The 18,187-nt window shown below is 37.2% G+C and overlaps 1 protein-coding gene and 1 long non-coding RNA gene across 2 annotated transcripts in view; both read right to left on the minus strand.

The window, feature by feature from the left end:
• Positions 1 to 346: 346 nt before the first annotated feature.
• On the minus strand, positions 347 to 5,535 carry LOC307009049. The gene is made up of 3 exons (XR_013799947.1): positions 5,155 to 5,535; positions 1,828 to 1,969; positions 347 to 506 (listed from the first exon to the last, which is right to left on the minus strand). It is a non-coding gene; the product is annotated as an uncharacterized lncRNA (long non-coding RNA).
• Positions 5,536 to 8,686: 3,151 nt separating this feature from the next.
• Positions 8,687 to 18,187, minus strand: part of crim1 (cysteine rich transmembrane BMP regulator 1 (chordin-like)) — a 119,958-nt gene continuing 110,457 nt past the window's right edge. The window contains exons 13-17 of the mRNA XM_079632439.1: positions 17,076 to 17,297; positions 16,791 to 16,979; positions 14,007 to 14,123; positions 12,226 to 12,413; positions 8,687 to 11,357 (exon numbers count right to left, since the gene is read on the minus strand). Of these exons, the coding sequence (XP_079488565.1) occupies positions 11,181 to 11,357; positions 12,226 to 12,413; positions 14,007 to 14,123; positions 16,791 to 16,979; positions 17,076 to 17,297 (893 nt within the window). The 3' untranslated portion in view covers positions 8,687 to 11,180. The remainder of the gene's footprint in view (positions 11,358 to 12,225; positions 12,414 to 14,006; positions 14,124 to 16,790; positions 16,980 to 17,075; positions 17,298 to 18,187) is intronic.

Genomic DNA, 18,187 nt, shown 5'->3' on the forward strand with positions numbered 1-18,187 from the left:
TATTTTTTTGTTATTCTTCTGTCATTTTTCTGCCCATGTGTTTTTTTTATTGTCAGCATTTATTGTAGTTTGTGGAAAGTGTTGTCAGCTAGATTTTTTGTCATTTAAAAAAATAAATATCCTTAATTTAGTTTTATTTCACTTTTAATTGTAATTTAAGTTTAGTTTTTTAAGTTTAGTAATTGTAATTTAACTTATTTTATTTCCAGTTTTTTAAGTTTTTTTATCTAATTATTATTATTATTATTATTTTATTTAATCTTTATTTCAATTAACACAAACACATTTTAAGTTAACAATAACACTGATTCAGTGGAAACTGATGCGAAAAATGAGGTTTCCATACCTGAAAGGAACGAGACCTGAATTTGAGGTTGAAACAGTGAAAGGTTTCTCCAAGGAACCCAAGGTCATTTTGAGTGTCTACCAGCTTGAAAGGAGATGGTGATATAGAGGCTGAAGGTCAGGTTCACCCTCGAGAGCATCTCGACGCATTGCATTCTGGCCTAAGTGACGTCAACAGAAGAGTAATTTCAGAGATGAAGCAAGTTTGAGAGATTAGGAAGACAAACATTTGTTTCATTGGAATAAGGTACACTGATGAATGCACAATAAGAAAAGGAAAACGCTCTAAGAAAGTAAATATTGTCCATTTTGATTTCATGTTGACTGATCCTTAGTAAACACTGATGCATTATGTACTGGTGTTGAGACAGCAGCTCAGAAGTCATGCTACCTTCCAGCCTGTAATCATGTGAATGGTCTGAATACAGCAGTGTGTGTGTGTGTGTGTGTGTGTGTGTGTGTGTGTGTGTGTTTGTTGGGTAACTCCCAGGCTCAGGCTTCAAGGACTAGTCAGCTGATGGGAATTTGGGGTTTGAGGCACCAGGCAGGACAGTCAGCTGAGGGCTCAAACGCTGTGGGAAGTATGTTTTTAATTCTTAGGGTCAGTGACGTCTGTCTGTGGGGAAAAGCCACACACCCACACACACCCACCCACCCACCCACACACACACACACACACAAACCCACACACTCTTGAAACCCCGCCCTCTGCAGCAGCTCATTTTTAAAGGGCCAGGCACAAAACGGTGCGTTTTTGCAAATCCTCAAAAAGTGACAACTTTAACATGCTATATAAAAATATCTGTGGGGTATTTTGTGCTAAAACTACACACACACACACTCTGGGGACATCAGAGATTTATTTTACATCTTGTGAAAATGGCATTTTACCACCCCTTTAATAAATGTTTGTAAAAGCCTATTTATTTTATCTATAATATGCAATTATATGGCTAGAGTCAGATTTTATTATTTGAATTTTAAATTTCAGATCAGCAACTTTTTCAGATCAGACCTTTGAAAAACCAGGTCTAGAGAACTGGTCTAGATAGTATTGCTTAGTGTGCATATCAGTGAATAATGCTATGCTCTTAAAAATACCGGTTCTTTATTGGTCTCTATGGAACCTTTCCATTCCACAAAAGTTTCTTTGCACAGAGAGACGGCAACAGACACTTCATCAGGTTTTGTCAGATCAGTGCGTTACGTCTGTCGCCGTAGGTCGGCTCTTGTTTTCACCAATTGGACATGTTGAGTCAGGTCTCGGAGTGTGTGCAAAGTAACGTGCCTTAAAAGTGTATTTATACAGTAATTCTACAAATTAATTGTTGCCTTGTGGGTCTCAGTCACTATGTGCATTTCAAACTGTTCCCTGCAGCATGAAATAAATCCATAATCATAATAATTAATAATAGAAGATTACAATGAATACTTAAATTAATACTAATTTGAATGGGACTTAATAGAGGGAAAGGCACTTGCCGCATGCTGTTTGCCGTCAGGACTTGGCCGTTCTCCACCTTGCTGGTTCGTAGCAGCTTGTTCCATTAACATGGTGCTGCTCGGACAGAGCTGGCATTAGAGTCGCAGTAAGAGGATTAGCTGATGGACATTTCTGCCATGCCTGGTCAATTATGAAAATGAAAAATGGACAAAAGGTCAGAGTTGACATACACTACACTCCATATCCCAAAACTCTTCACCCCGCTACGCAAATGCCCATACAAACAAAGAGGGTTTTTGTAGGTCACCACAATAAGCGTGACAGCAGATGCACTATTAGAGGACGGTCTTATCTTCTAGTTTTTCTTGGCTTCTTCTTTCTTTTTCCTCTGCATGCTTGCACTGTGTTCTCATTCTGCATAAATGAATCTCACTGTTGTGTCTTCTTGTATTCATACCTCAGCACCATAAATTAGCAGGAAGTGGAGCATGAAATAAAGTCTAACAACCTGAAAATCAACATTGCTGAACGCCAGCAGAACTGTTATGCATTTATGGAGTCAAGCTTCACTTTGTAACACAGCCCTTCCTGTTATCAACATGCACCTTGATTATAAAACCCATACTAATCTCTGTGGATCTGTACAGATGCCATCTGACATCCTCTGAAACCACTCGAGTCTTTCATATAGCATAAATGATAAAGATTAACATTGTGTGTCATTGTTGCCCCCTAGAACAGCACAGATCTTTCCCTTGACCCTTCAGCAAAAATGTAATACACACTTTTGTTATGGCAAATGTTGCCAGTATGTTAAAATAAGCTTAATAAGCTGCAATTGTTACAGTGTCTAAATGTTAAAATTATATTATCATTTACATACAGCCTCAATGAGAGTTCAAAGTGTTATTTATTAATGTAATTAAAGTATCCTTAAATTAATAACACAACAAGCTTAAAAAAAATCTAATTTATCTGTGTAATGGCAAATGCTTACTGTAAATGTTGCAGGTACTTCGACAAATATTTTACAGTAGTGAAGCAATAATGATAAAATATTCAATAATAAAAATACTTTATTAATAACAATAATAATGTCTTTCAAATGGAAAATGATATCAAAATTTATTCACCCTGAATTATTCAAATTATTATTATTATCATCATCAAAGTATCATTAAAGTAATACCAAAAATCTTAATAAAAATGTACAAATCTTCTAAATGTATCCTGTGTTCCTCATAAAAATAACAGCTTATGAGTTTGGGGTGGCATGAGAGCGGGTTTATCCCTAATGAAAATTAACCATGGTTTAACCTTGTTTTATGTAGTAAAACCATAGTAACTATTAACCATGTTTTTACTATAGTAACCATGGTTAACTATTTTTTTGCAGTAAAAACACAGTAACAACAAAAATAACCAAGGTTTTACTACAGCATTTGCAGTAAAACCATAAACTGCTAAATAAACCATGGTTTTACTACAGAACCTAGCTTAACTTTGGTTTCATTTTTGGTTGAACTGTCTCTTTAAATGATACACTTTCAAGTCCCTTTCAAAGATATATCTCTAGTCTTTGATGATACTGCACAAGCTGAAGTGGAGAAACTGCTTTGTTGTAAGTCGTCATCCTTGATTGATTCCCTGCTTGTGGACAATCATGTGATATAGTGTGGAAAACACGAGTGCCACTAACTGGGAGTGCTGACTTCATATCCTGTCACTGCCTTCACAAACCATCATCTTCATACTCTATCATTTTGTTTACTGCTACATTTCCGTTTTCTTTTTTTCTTTTAGTGCCATTCATGTGACTATTCAGAACAAAACTGAAGTTGACACTGACACTCCAACATCAGCATCTTTAATGGCGGAGCAGGACTGAAAATGTTCCGCAGCTCTCTGACGCCACCCTATGGTCTGATTGTGTAAACGCATTCCTTTATAGACCGCCAGCATCTTCTCTGTGTTTGGCGAGTTATCACTACTGATGGCAAAAATGTCCTACAAAGACTAATGATCACAGCCATTCTACATACGAGTGACATACCAATTAAAACAGGGTGATATGAAACATTAAACTATATAGCCTACTTCAGAGAAAATATGTCTCTGCCTCTTTATAACTATGTCATTGACTTCCAAAAAGGATGGTTTGATGGTTAGTAATGGTTTGAGCCGAGGGGAGTGTTTTCAACACAAGCCGTCAAACCGACGTCATCAGAAAAGGAACGCCATTCCAGACCGGAAGTAACTTTTCAGATTTTGATTAAAGATTACCACGGCAAATTTTGTTTATTTCCCCCAAATAAATGATTATGTGTTCCCTTTTGTCACTACCAAAACAATGATGGCATGGTTTGGTCATGACTGTTTCGGTAGTGACAATTTTAGATACTTTTGAGCCTAACTTAAAGATGCTAATCAGCACATGGTTAACTAGCACAGGTCTGAACAGTTGTACACACACAGACATTTTATTTTATCGAATAACACACAAAAAAACGTGATGTCACAACCGAAATGTAACATGTTTTGGTAGTGACTATTTCGGTAGTGACAATTTTAGATACTTTTGAGCCAATAGTTCAAATATGATAACCAGCACATGGTTACCTAGCACAGTTGTAAACATAAAAACTAAATTTTATGGAATAACACCCAAAAAAGTTAGCTTAATTGCGGAAAAAAAGATGTTTGGTTGACTTTCCGTAAAGTTACACACAGATTTTCAGACTTTTGAACAATTTCCCTCAAAATGATGGTATCTGAAAGAGAGGATATGAGAGAGAGGGACACAGGAATATTTCCTGATCAAAAATGTAGAAATAAGTCTCAGCCAATGGCCTAAAACATTCACTGTTTCGGTAGTGACATGATTGCGGGACACATTTTTGTACATAGTTTTATGATTTAAAAATAAAATATAAAATAAAAGGTTTTTTTTACTTCACTTTTTAAAAGAAATCAAAAACATATTTTTAAAAACAACAATGGAAAAAATTGGAAAATAAATATTTCAATATAATTTTCACAAGCTGAAATTTAGGGTTTAGGTTTCGGGACAGCCACCTCCCAATTCAAAGTAGCCAACCCAATAAATGATGATTTTATATATTAAGCTTAGGCCTACTGATATTTTAAATATTATGGGATTCAATAAAAAGAAGGATATTTGTAAACATCTTAAATTTAAATACTTAAATGCTTTTTAAATGTGTTTTTTGGTTGTGGATTCGGAACAGCAGTTTGCACCAATTCTGTAGAATGGCCCATATCACGCCATGTTTGCTAAATACATTTGACTGAATCGCTGCACTAAAGGTGTTAAAGGAATAGTTCAAAATGCAGTCACTACTTACCCGCTGTAGTTTCAAAAACAGCTTTCTTCTGTGAAAAACAAACTTGATTTGTTTTGGGGGGGAAACAGTCTTTTCAATATGAGGAAATACGAGTGGGGCTGTCAAGCTTCAAAAACACGCAAAACGTATCATAAACTAATCATAAAAGCAGTTCATATTAGCCTGCATGTGGCTTGTTTTCCAAGTCTTCGGAAGTCATGCGATAGCTTTATGAGATAAACAAACCGAAATTGAAGTTATTATTCGCTCAGTTTCCCACTTCAGCGGCGGGCGGTCGAACGTGGCCTAGTGCTGCTAACCTCATGCTAACCCTGTCAATCCGAAGGAATCCAATCAGATTTCAGATGTTCAATGTTCATGAAACCTAAATTTTGCAATCCTATTCACATGTCATGATGACAAAACTTAAAAGAAAGCTTTTTAAATAAATATTTATAATAGGCTAATGTAGGCCTAAACATGCATGAACATGTATTTTACTATTAACATAAAAAATAAATAAATGAATGTCTAAACTAAAACGTTTCAGAAAAAATGCACATGAACAATGTATAATTAACATTTTTGAGATAATATTTTGAACACATTGTTAAATATAGAGGAGTCTTTCACAAATCGCTGTTCACTATATGATTCAGAAAACTAAAAATAGCTGATAGCACACAAGTTGTTTACTTTGACGATATTTGATCATGCTTTTGTGTCATTTTAGAGCTTGACGGCCTCAGTAAATTCTTATTTCTACTTTAAATTGATATTTTATTAAATATGTAATTACAGTAACTGTGATTTGTGAATGTTATTGTCGTTAAGTTCTGAATGTTTCAAAAGAACAAGCAAAAAAAATCATGACCTCTATCCTTTTGACAATATATATAGCATACATACTGGTCAAAAGTTCAGAAAGATTACTATTTAAGACTTTATAAATGAATATTGCTAATACTAGATAGTTGTTGCACAGATCATAAAACACAACTGTATGTCTTAAAAAAAAAACAAGACTCAATTGTTTAAAAAGTATTTATTGTGCTGCAAAGAAACAAAATAATACAAGAAATTGGGGGGAAAAAAATCTGCTGTGCTACAGGAATTCTGAGTCAACTTTTCATCTACCTTTTTTATAAATCTGCAGTTTCATGACCCATGTTGACAGTATTATTCTTTTTTTTACATAAAAATTAAACACCGTATACAAACTCCAGAAGGGTTGATATTTCATGTAGAAAGAAAGAATGAGAGGGTGGAGGTGGGGACACAGGGACACATTTCTAGAAGTTTCCTGGGCTTCAATTTCTTGGAACAAATAAACTTGCTTAGCATCCTTTTAAAAAAAATTTAACAATTGCGTACTCTCCGAAGAGGCAAAAATAAAAAAATAAAATAAAATAAAAAAGAACAAACGGAGACACTCCATGAACTTTGAAACGCTCTTTGAGAGATCGGCACAACGCAAACATTTGTGATTTGAGCTGTGTCTTCCGCTAAGTTCAGTTTTTCTGCTCAACAATAAATTATTAAGGTCATAGACAATATATTACATCTCTAATTCTTACTCTCTCAAAACCTTTTTTGTATTTTTTTATTCAATTTTTTTATTGTAAGTTTTGGCGAGTGACACTCAAGTATTTACAACAATACTTAGAGAATGCACAAAAAAAAAAAGACTCCACCCTGTAAGACCCAAATAAATATGCAGGTCTGCCCGAATCAAATCTAGTCATTGGTGTTCGTCAGTTTTCATCTCAAGCACAGTGTGTTCGGAGGCAATGAGGAGGAAATGCTGTTTAGTGTGCGGAAATTGCATTTCAACTTGAAAGTGGGCTATGCACAGATTTCACATTGCTCATTAAATATGGATGGCATCTTGTTGAAATGCTGTTGAGTTTATTTTTGTAAAGGTGGTTGGGTCCTCCAGAGCAATGCTCTCTCCAGCGATCCATTAATAATTCTTGTTTACCGTCTCTCTGATGCTTTTTGATTGGCCGTGACTGAAAGACAGGACTACCAATCAATTGTTTAACTTCCACAAAACAGAAACGTGGTAAAGAATAAACAGGAGTGAAGGTCCAGATCTCTGTATTTAGCCTTAAATCCTCAAGAGCAAGTGCTTGTTTGTGAGTTAAAACTCATTAAGTGAATGATATTGTGAACACGTGTGTGTTGAAGTTCTGAAACAAACGTATCATCAGGAGACATATCTAGAACATATTTCAGCCCAACATCAAAAGAAAAAGAAAGAAAATAAATTGGGACATTATTCTCATGACAACTAAAGGGTCAGTTCTCCCAAAAATGAAAATTCTGTTATTAATTACTCATCCTCATGTCATTACCCATAAGACTTTCATCTTCTGAACACAAATGAAGATATTTTTTTATGAAATCTGACGACTTTCTTTCCCTCCATTGACAGCTAAGCAACTACCACTTTCAAGCCCCATAAAGGTAAAGGCATCATAAAAGTAATCAATGTGACAATATTAATCTCAATGCATGTTGTGTTGATGCGAGAGCGCACGTTGTTGCGTGAACGCACGTCAGAGATTCATATTTTGTAAATAAAATGGTAAATTATGTTTTTCGTGCATACAAAACTTGCGTCGCTTCATAAAAATGAGGTTAAAAGTGGTAGTTGCGTAGGCTGTCAATGGAGGGACAGAAACCTTTCAGATTTAATAAAAAAATCTTAATTTGTGTTCTGAAGATAAACAAATGTTTTATGGGTTTGCAACGACATGAGGGTGAGTAATTAATGACAGAATTTTCATTTTTGGGTGAACTATCCCTTTAAACACCTTTTCAATCAGAACTTTCATTTTCTATTCCTGTAATGAGAAGATATTGATGAAATACTTATATCAATGAAGTAAAATATTTCTACATCATACCAGTATTTGCTGCATTGCATTTAATCTATTCTGCTTTTTAGAAAAGTGTCATAAAAATAATGTCACAATCGTCCTAAAAACAGGCTCCATTTTCTTCATTCAAAATTTTATTTATCTTTTTTTTTGCATTTGATTAAGGGGTAAAATGTGACTTGAAGTGTTTTCGCAAGATTCACGAGACTATCGCTGCACAGGGTCCCACAAGGGCTTAGAAAAAGTAAAAAAAAAGAAGGGCGACTCTATTCTATTAAGAAGATTAGTTAGAAAACAAACCAAAACAAGAAAGAAACACATAGGTTACTTTTCTCTCTCTATATAAAAGTGCCAAGTTGTATAGCTCTACAAACAATATCACATATAGATAAAGATACAACCAAGACAAACTATCACAAATCAACAGCCCCGCCCATTCTCCCTCCCACTGCCCCGCCCCTTGCCCCGCCCCCTCACTTCAACAGCTTATGTCCATCAAACATTCCAGTAGTTCTGACACCTGAAGGGACTCATGACAGGAAACAATGAATCAAGAGCGTCAGCGTTCAGCTGTCAGATCACAATGACGCTGCTTCACTTACAGAAACAAAGGCTTTGTTCACACTACACACACACTACTAAAATCTTTTTTTTTTCTTTCTTTTTTTAATCTGATCTATAGAATTGTCTGTCCACACTGTGTGAAAATTAGATTTCTTGTGGTTTTATATTTCACACTACAAAAACCATTTTGAGCCGAATAAGCCAAATAATCAGATTTTTGACCTGCCAAAGCCAAAGTGACTCTCATGGGCCCAAACCGTTCAACTGAGCAAAGCTCTATGAGAAAACGAGAGGGGGAATAAAAAATCAGACAAAAATAAAGGAGAGAATGAGATGTTTGTCTTTTTTCTGTATCATCATCATCATCATCATCATCATCATCTGTGCTTTTTTTTACCACCAAACAAACGCCAAACAAGAAAGGCAATGGAATGCCTGTCATCATCAGTTTGCCATTATATAAATCTCTCGTTTGGCTCAATCATAAATACATTCATTAGGAAAATGAACTAAGAACCTTACAGATGAAGAGAAGTCATGTGTGCGTACATGTGCGTTTGTGTGTGCGCACTTGTACATACATGCGCGAACACATATACACACATACATATATACTCACATAATATTTCAGGTCTTTTCATTCTAGCAGTAATATGTACATAAATGTTCCTATAATAGCTTTGGATTTATTAAGCCAAATTTGTTCTCAGCTAGAAAACCAGAACACAAAGGTGCCTCAGTAACGTTTCGAAGCTTCCAGAAAAGGAGGCCGTTTCGTGAACAGTACAAATAAAGAAAATGGGAAAACATTTATCCAAAAGCTGTATCCGTTTGTCTCAAAAGCCCTACCAAAAAAATCATTCGATCAGATTCCTTGGACTTCGTTCATAAAACTCTGGCAACTTTCTTTTTTTGCGTAAATCATTCGTAGAGCCATTCTCTCATAAATTGTCAATAATTTGCAACTTTTTGTGTAAATTCTTCTTAGGACTACCGGTGTTGTATGTAGTAATCATTCATAAGATCATTTATACATAGTTTTCAGACCATTTAGAAGCTTTGCCATGAAAATTGAGAAAACACTGCTTTGTGAATCTTTGAAATTTAGATTCGGAGCGTGTAACAATGTACAACTTTTTTTGTGTAAATTATTCACAGAACTAACAGGATTTAGGTAAGATTTAAAAAAAAACATTGCATATTCACTAATTTTCTGCTTACATCTCTAGTGTAAAATGGTGTGAGTGGTTTTGTTGAACAATTCACACAAACATTACTACATTTTTTTGACACTCAAGAATGTTTTTACAGGCGATTTACAGAAAAAAATCCGTTCTGCTCGCATTTTTAGGAATAAGGCCATTTGATTCTATGTTTTCTTGGTAAATGTTCCTTTAAAAGACGCAAACGATACTCACTACTGGTATTCATTCCTACAAAATGAGGTTTACAGAATCAAAGCAAAAGAAAAGCGGCACTTGTAAAGCATAGCCTCAAATCCAAACCACTATCGCTATGTTCTTGCATCTCGTGACACAATCCTCGGATTGGCTTCAGGAAAATATATATTTGCTAGGAGTGTCATTCTCTCCTTAGTTGTGGGAGAAAGAGCAAATGGTGTTTGTATGATTAACTGGGAAAATGCTCGTACGTGTAGGCAGAAATACAACATATAGAGATCCCACACATCCATTAACAGGAAGAACTCATGTCCACAGAGCAGCTTACTCCGGTTTCCTCCTTTTGTCTTTAAAAGAGAAATAAAAAAATGGCCAAACTCACCCACAGCACTGGGGAAATCTTACAGTAGCATCTCCTACCAACAACAACAAAAAAGCATCTGTAGCAACAGACTTTTTTTTTCTTTCGGCTGATTTTCCCTCTACCCATCTCTTTGCTGTGCTCCATAGACAGTCCAGCGTCTCCTCTGTCTCTGGGAAGTGAACGTCCCTCCTCGGCCTCATCTAGGCGCATCAGGTACCGCAGACAGAGAAGCTTTGGTTCAGCGTTAAGTGTTCACACAAGCACTTGTGTCAAAAAATTATCACTCCTAAAATAATTTCTCTCTTTCCCAACAAAAAAGTAGGAATGCAGGAAAAATATTGTTAAAAAACAACAAACAAACAAACAAACACCCCAGTTGTCCTAATCCCAAAGATGTACATTTGACTTCACGATTACCTTCAACTTGTGCCTGAACGTCCATGAAATCTCACGCTCACACAAAAAGATGCTCACCTATCATACCTCTGATTCACAAAAATATTCTGGAAGAGTCCTCTCCAATTTACACTCACTCCGTAACGGTTCGGTTACATAGGTGCGGCTTCCATCTCCTGGTGAGACTTCTGGGTGTCGACGTGTGATATATATTTTTTTTATTTGCTTGGAGTGAATTATGTGACTATTATAATTGTTATTCTGCATCAGGGTCTCTTCTCTGCCCACTTGGTTTGGTGGCTTTGTCCGTCTCTACAATTTTAAAGTAGGTGTCCGTGTGCCGCAAAGGTTTGGCAGCTGAACACGGGCTCAGTCTCTCTCTTTCTCGTTCACTCACTCTCTCTCTCTCTCTCTTTCTCTCTCTCTCTCTCCTGTTTCTCACGCGGTCTGGTAGAAGTTGTCAGCTTGCAGGTTGTTGTGTTTCTGCATGCTGTAGTAACCGCTGTATCTTGAGTCGGGATCCGCAATGCGGAGCATGCGCTGGGAGCTGTCCACTTGGACCTTCGTCCCCTTCTGGCAGTCCACATACACCAGCTGGTTATTGAGACACGTGGTCTATACAGCAGATATGAGAGAGACAAAGAACAAAGTGAGTCTTGGACCACAGAGTTTTCAAACAGTGAAAATCTGAAAGTCATGTAGTGTATTCCAGCCTTAAGTACCATTTTGGGAATGGAAATAAAGTTAATAAAAAAGACATCATATTTATAATATAAATAGAAGTAAATAGAAGTATTAAAAAAGTTAAATGACAAAAGCACATCAAATTACTAAAACTCATCCTTAAATTTCAATAACATCTTAAAAATATACAAATAAAAGCTCATTTAAAATATTAAAATACACTAATAATAGTACATAAATAATACTAAACTAGCACTGCTAAACTAAGGATCTATCAATCATTCTCTCTCTCCATTAAGGCCCGTTCAAACCAAGGACAAAACTATAAAGACAACAAAAAAGATATAGTTCTCAGACTCGTTTTCTCAATATTAAAGAATAGCAGAGTTCACAGCACAACTATAGCGATAACAGCACAGAGAAACTATATGGTTGGAATCACTTTCAGAATGATTTTATCCAGCTGATGAACGATAAAAACATTGACAGCCAATCAGAATCTTTAATGCTTTAATGAGCTCGAGCATTTAAAGTGACAGACAAGCATGCACATAGAATAAACAGAATGATATCGTCCGCTGGTGTGGATACTAATATAGTTATCTTTACAGTTATCGCTATTTGTGTGAACTGGCCTTAAGGCCTATAAACCTTCAAACTTTTTTCAAAACTTTCAAACAAATCCATCTATGCAAACATTCAATTAATTCCGTTCATTATTGCATTCAAATTGCAATTCTGCATCCTGTTTAAATTGTGATTTTATCGTTGTAGTGAACTGTGATGAATAGCAATGCACCTTATTGGGCGTGCGGTAGCAAGGCATAGGAATCCACTGCTTCCGCTGGTTGACCAACAGCAGGGCGGCGATAGTGAGCATCATCATTAGGATAGGCAATGCCACCCAGGCCCAGTGCAGACCAGCATCCTCGCTGCGCAATGGCGTCTTGCCATCTAGGTAGGGCATCTGCAGACTTCCAAAGTCACCTGAAACAACCCACAACGCAACTGTTGGCATATTCTGTACCTGACAGCAGTGACTCATTAAGCATTGACTCACTGGGGTGATGTAGAACAATTCAAAATTCAATCCTGCCATATGAAATGCAAATATGGCTTGATTGTAAAAGTAGGAAATGTCAGACGTCTATATCAGCAATTAAGGCAAATGCCAGTCTTGACAGACAGACTCCCACTCACATCAGCCTTAACTAAAGAAACACATGAAAAATCAAGTAGAAATTACAGATTGCTATCAGAGAAAATCAAAAAGAAACAAACAGCCAGCTTTGTGAAACTCTTGACGGGGACGTTTGATTCAAATGACTTCAAAAGCCACAGAATTCTTGCTAATTCTATAGCACAAGTACATGGAATTGTTCAAAGAATGAAATCAGGAGACATCATAATTAGATTTAATCTATAAACGTAACTCTTTACCCGCATTCTTAAGAAAAAGTGGCCTAGCCAGCCCCAGCATTTTTGATAATTCTCACAAAACTTTAATGGCCCCCAGAATATTATGTTTTATGAATATCTGAACATACAATATATAAAAAGAAAAAACAGAGCATCTGTCTTTAAACAAAAAGAAACCATTTTATTATAGATACATGCATTCTTTTTTATCAACTGTTGAATATGGGTAAGTTTCATAATGTGTGTCATCATAGTGTTGTTCATTGGCGGGAAGAGGGTTAATCTTAAAGTAACAACAAGTAACATTTCCTCTGCGGTCGCCCTACTGGTTGGAAGCTGAATTGTCCATTAGCGCTGTCGTAAATAATTTAGCCTACCGCAGCCTGGCTGTCGCACACGCACGCGCACGCTCGCTGTTGATCTCCAGCACCGGCTTTGGAATCAACAATGGCCACAGACAAGGTAGAGTATGATGCATGATTTACGCTTACAAAAGCGTCCGAATTTGAGGAAGTGCTGGGGGGAGTGACGTATGCCGTAAAGCACTCGAATTTTGTAGTTCTTTTTGTGCACGGGTTCCGACCCGAAACCCGAAGTTTAAAAGTGCCAGTAAAAGCGATACAGACCACGTCAGGCTATGGCAGACGTGTCATTTAACTTATTTTAAGTCGATGTACCATCACAGGGGTCTTGGAAATATATTATGAAGGTTGAAAAGCTACTTAGTGTTACTTTAAGTTTGTAATTTAGTATCTTAAGTAAAAGAGCTTAACTACTGAATATCTAAGTAACTTTTTAAACAATATTCTCTTCAAAATTACAAGCAGATTGAACCAGAATACTGACTATAGAAGAAGACAGTTACACTAAAGCTAGCAATAGCACCCCTTGTGGCAACGCTGAGATACGCATTGAATTATAAATTGGATTTTAATAGATTTTGGTTCACAACAAGCCCATTCCATTGAAGTAAATTAAGACTGATTCAAGTCTGTCTGATAAATCAAGTCTTTTTCAGCAGTTCACTAAAAGAATTGGTTCATGAGAGTCATCTGCTCATGAATCAGACTACAGTGGTTGTGCTGTACGTATATGTTTGAGCATCGAACAAAGACAACACAACAAAGATTTACTGTCTATATATAATTTTCTCATACGAACCTCTGAACTGTGGCATTATATCGTTTTCGCTATGAGTCGGCCAGGCTGGTTGATGTCTCAGCTTGTCTCCCCGTTGGTCCGTCTTCTCGATGGGCACGTTTGTGGGAGCGTAGCTCTCTGTAATGAAAACATCAGAGACATGGGTACACAAAGAATGAAACAAAGAGAGAAGAGTGTGTTACACACACACACACACACACACACACACACACACACACACACACACACACACACACACACACACACACACACACACTTGTAACTACATTAAGAGGAGTTGAGAAGTGCCCACTCAGAACAAACAAGATTCGGGTCAGTGTGAAATTGCGGGCCGTGGTCTAATTAAAAGCTCATCTTCAGAGCTGTGTCTTTGAGTGGGAAAGCACCAAAGGGTGAGTGATTACCCAGAGTGCACACGACACCACTCTCAACCCACTGACTGATCCAGAGCCAAGTGACACAGCAATAAAGAGGGCCGTGATCAATGACATTATCTCCCAAATGCAAAGAGAGCTAATTTAGCCTCTGTCCAGCTTCGACTTAATCAATTCTTTTAAATGATTCATCTCAACGAGTCCGTATTTAGACGAAAGACCCATTCAATTAGAGAGAAGGTTCTAAGTAAACACTGCTTTATGAGAGCCAAAGAGAGAGAGTCAGTGAGATTAAAAGAGAGCGCATGAAAAAGAGAGGGAAACGTGTGACAGAACTACAGAGAGCAAGACTGCAGGGTACTTGGATAAGAGATACTGCCATTTATTCTAATCAGTTTAATTTATGCGGGAAACAACGTGCAAACAATTTTAGAATAAAGCAGCTATTAACTCCAGTAATATGATGTATTGTAGAATGAAAATTAATATTTAGTGGGAAATAATGTAGGGCAGGGCTTGATTTTATCCATCAGGATTTGAAAAAATATATTATTGGATAAACTTATTTGCCCCGCCCACGTGGCCTTGATTATGTCAGCAGAACATAGTCATCAAATTGCTTATGGAGCATTGACAGAAGTTGGTCTTGCAGGATGTTTTGATACCATTCTTTATTCATAGCAGTGTTTTTGGACAAAATTGCGAGATGAAAAGGATGAAAAGCATCCCAAACAAGGATGGTCTCAGGATGCTTCACTGTTGGCACAGCACAGGACTCGTGGTAGCATTCACATTTCCTTCTACGGTCAATCAATTTTCCAGATGTCCCAAACTTCATCAGATAAAATAAATGCACAAGTCTTCTACTATCCAATCTTTGTGTGTGCCGAATTTCAGTCTGCCCTGGATGTTTTTCTTGGAGAGAAGTGCCCTTCTTGACAGCAGGCCATTGTCCAACAGTCTTGGCTTCAATGTGCATACAGATACACTCACACGCTGCCAAAACTGAGCAGGTCTGCCCTGCTGACAGGACTTCATAGCCGACTCCTCAGGAGAAGGCAGTCCTGGCACTTGCTATACACTCTGGGACGTCCTGAAGCCTCCTTGACTGCAGTTGAACCTGATCCGGTAAATGGTTCTCTTAGGTGCAATATTCTTTGCAGCAACTTTCTCGCATATGAGGCCATTTTGATGCAAAACGATGATGGCTGGACGTCTTTCTTTGGAGGTAACCATTGCTAATACAAGAACACAAAAATCGGAAGCACTTCTCCCCTCCTTTTACAGCAATCAGTCTCCTCTTATAATCCAATCAGAATGATAAGAGGGATTTTTGTACCTGAACAGTACTTGTTCACACTTTCCCATGTGCTGATGATATGATTAGTGAAATGATGTTAGCTGGTCATTTTGTGGGATGGGCAAAAACAGCGCAATTTGGGTATTTATGATAAAATTCTGATTCAGGCCAATTAAGCTTTTTGCTATGATGTAAAATGCATCCGATCAATCTGCACAAAAATCTAGAAACATAAGCCCCTTTCACACAGCGATCCTGGTGAACTACAGCAAAATTACCTGAATGACGTTACCAGTAAATGCACAAATATGCTGTTCACACAAGCAACGGCGTTCTGGCTTTTTAAGAGACACATCAGCACAAAATAACAGTAAATTCTGTGATGTCAGGAAATGATCGGAAATGATCTTTAACCGCTGCACTGTTTTCATCATCTGCCTCGCATGAGGAGAAGCGCTTTAGTTTTTGACGTCTGTGTGACAGGCATAAGGGGATAATCAAACAGAACGCGCTTTAGCTCTTAAAAACACGAGACGCACATCATTTGCAGAGCCGCAGCACTGATGACAGGAAAAGAAGGCTGGCCCTGGCTGGGTCTTGAGCGCGACATGCTGAAAAAGCTGCGAGATGGCAAAAAAGGTGAAAAATGTCCATCCAGTGCATATTTACATAGAAAAACGATTCAAAGGCAGCGGAGCCTACTGTGAACGGTGCAGAGAAATCATGTCATCTCCATGAAAACTTTATGATTGGCCCAAAGCAGACTTCTTACTTCAGCGTTTTCTGAGTTTGTACGTGCTCATACCGGTAATCTGTGTTCTGCGTTTATATGTAGTATCAAACCTACAGTTTTTTTTAAAGTTCCTGTTCCTCACACATGATCTCTTACCGGTAATTTACCGGTTTAAAAAGACTGGGCAAATATTAAACAACTATTATTACATCTATTATTAACTATCAAATATTAAAAAGTCACCGTCAATACTTTTGGGGACGTCTGTATAGTAGATCTGTAATGCGTTTACCATGCAGATTCACTTTCCCTCAGTCTGTTCTACTCTGATCACCAGATCTAATCTCTCTCTGAACACACAGCACATAAGTCCTGACCTGGACACATGGGGCAGCAGCTGCCCTCCACGGTGACCGGCTGATGGCAGGGTAATGCAGGACAGCTGACAGTCGAGCAGAGGGTCTGGCCCTGCAGGCAGTAGCAGTGAGTGCAGCTGTCAATGTCCCATCGCTCCTCATCCATGTACGTCTTCCCGTTGAAATGACACACGGCCCTCGGCGTGGCATCTGGTGAAGAGGTGGGATAAATGCCTGGTCATAACTGCGTCATAAACACCCACATATGATCAAAAGGCAACTAAACTGATCTTCAGCTGTGCATACCTAGACAGTATGGGCAACACTGGCCCTTTCTGAGCACAGGCCGGGCGCAGTTGACTGGTGGGCACGACTCGGAGAAGCAGCTGATGGCTCCGTCTAGACACACACAACTGGAGCAGACATTAGGCTTCCAGGACTCAGCGGCCAAGAAGATATCACCATCTTCATTCCTGCAGTAGCTGGGCATGCTGTCGTTACTGGGCGTCTGAGGGGTCACTGGGTCATCTGAAGAGAGACATATACATGGATTTATTTACTAGGCATTTCTTAAACATAATGTGACATATTCTAGAGTGAAACAGAGCGAAACTTTATTTTATCCATTGGGAATGGATTATGAAAAGTGGGCATTCAATACTAAAATGGAGCCAGAGCTGTATTCACAGATTTATTCTTGTGCACCGGAACATCGCTTAACATGCCGTTGTTCTCTTAAGTTTGGGGACGGTACGATTTTTTAATCGCTCCCCAACGCTTCAATTATTTGATCAAAAATACAGTAAAACAGTAATATTCTGAAAAATAATTATAATTTAAAATAACTGTTTTCTATTTAAATACACATTAAAATGTAGTTTATTTCTGCGATGGCAAAACTGCATTTTCATAAGTCATTGCGATGAATAGAAAGTTCAAAATAACAGCATATACTTTAGAAATAGACATATTTTGTAACACAAATGTCTTTACTTTCACTTTTTATGAATTTATGCATCCTTGCTTAATAAAAGTATATATATATATATATATATATATATATATATATATATATATATATATATATTGTATACATATATAAAATACTTTTATACACACTTTTATATAAACATAACAACAGTTCTTTTGAAACAGGCCTCCAAATTGCCAAGGCCTTGATTTCAGTGACATCCATTTGAAAAGCTTAAATTAATTTGAAAGTCAACAATTAGCAATATTAGAGTAAAGTTTTGAAATTTAGCTGAAAATTAGCCAATATTTATAAGTTGAGCATATTTATCTGGGGATGTATTTTCTCCATATTAAAGTGAGAGTGATAACGTTATAACGCGGTTTCTCTTCTAACTGAAGCAAGAAATGTCAACATACATTGACTAAAACATAAAAACACATAAATA

The sequence above is a fragment of the Phoxinus phoxinus genome (assembly GCF_949152265.1).
Source record: "Phoxinus phoxinus genome assembly, chromosome: 13".
NCBI lineage: Eukaryota > Metazoa > Chordata > Actinopteri > Cypriniformes > Leuciscidae > Phoxinus > Phoxinus phoxinus.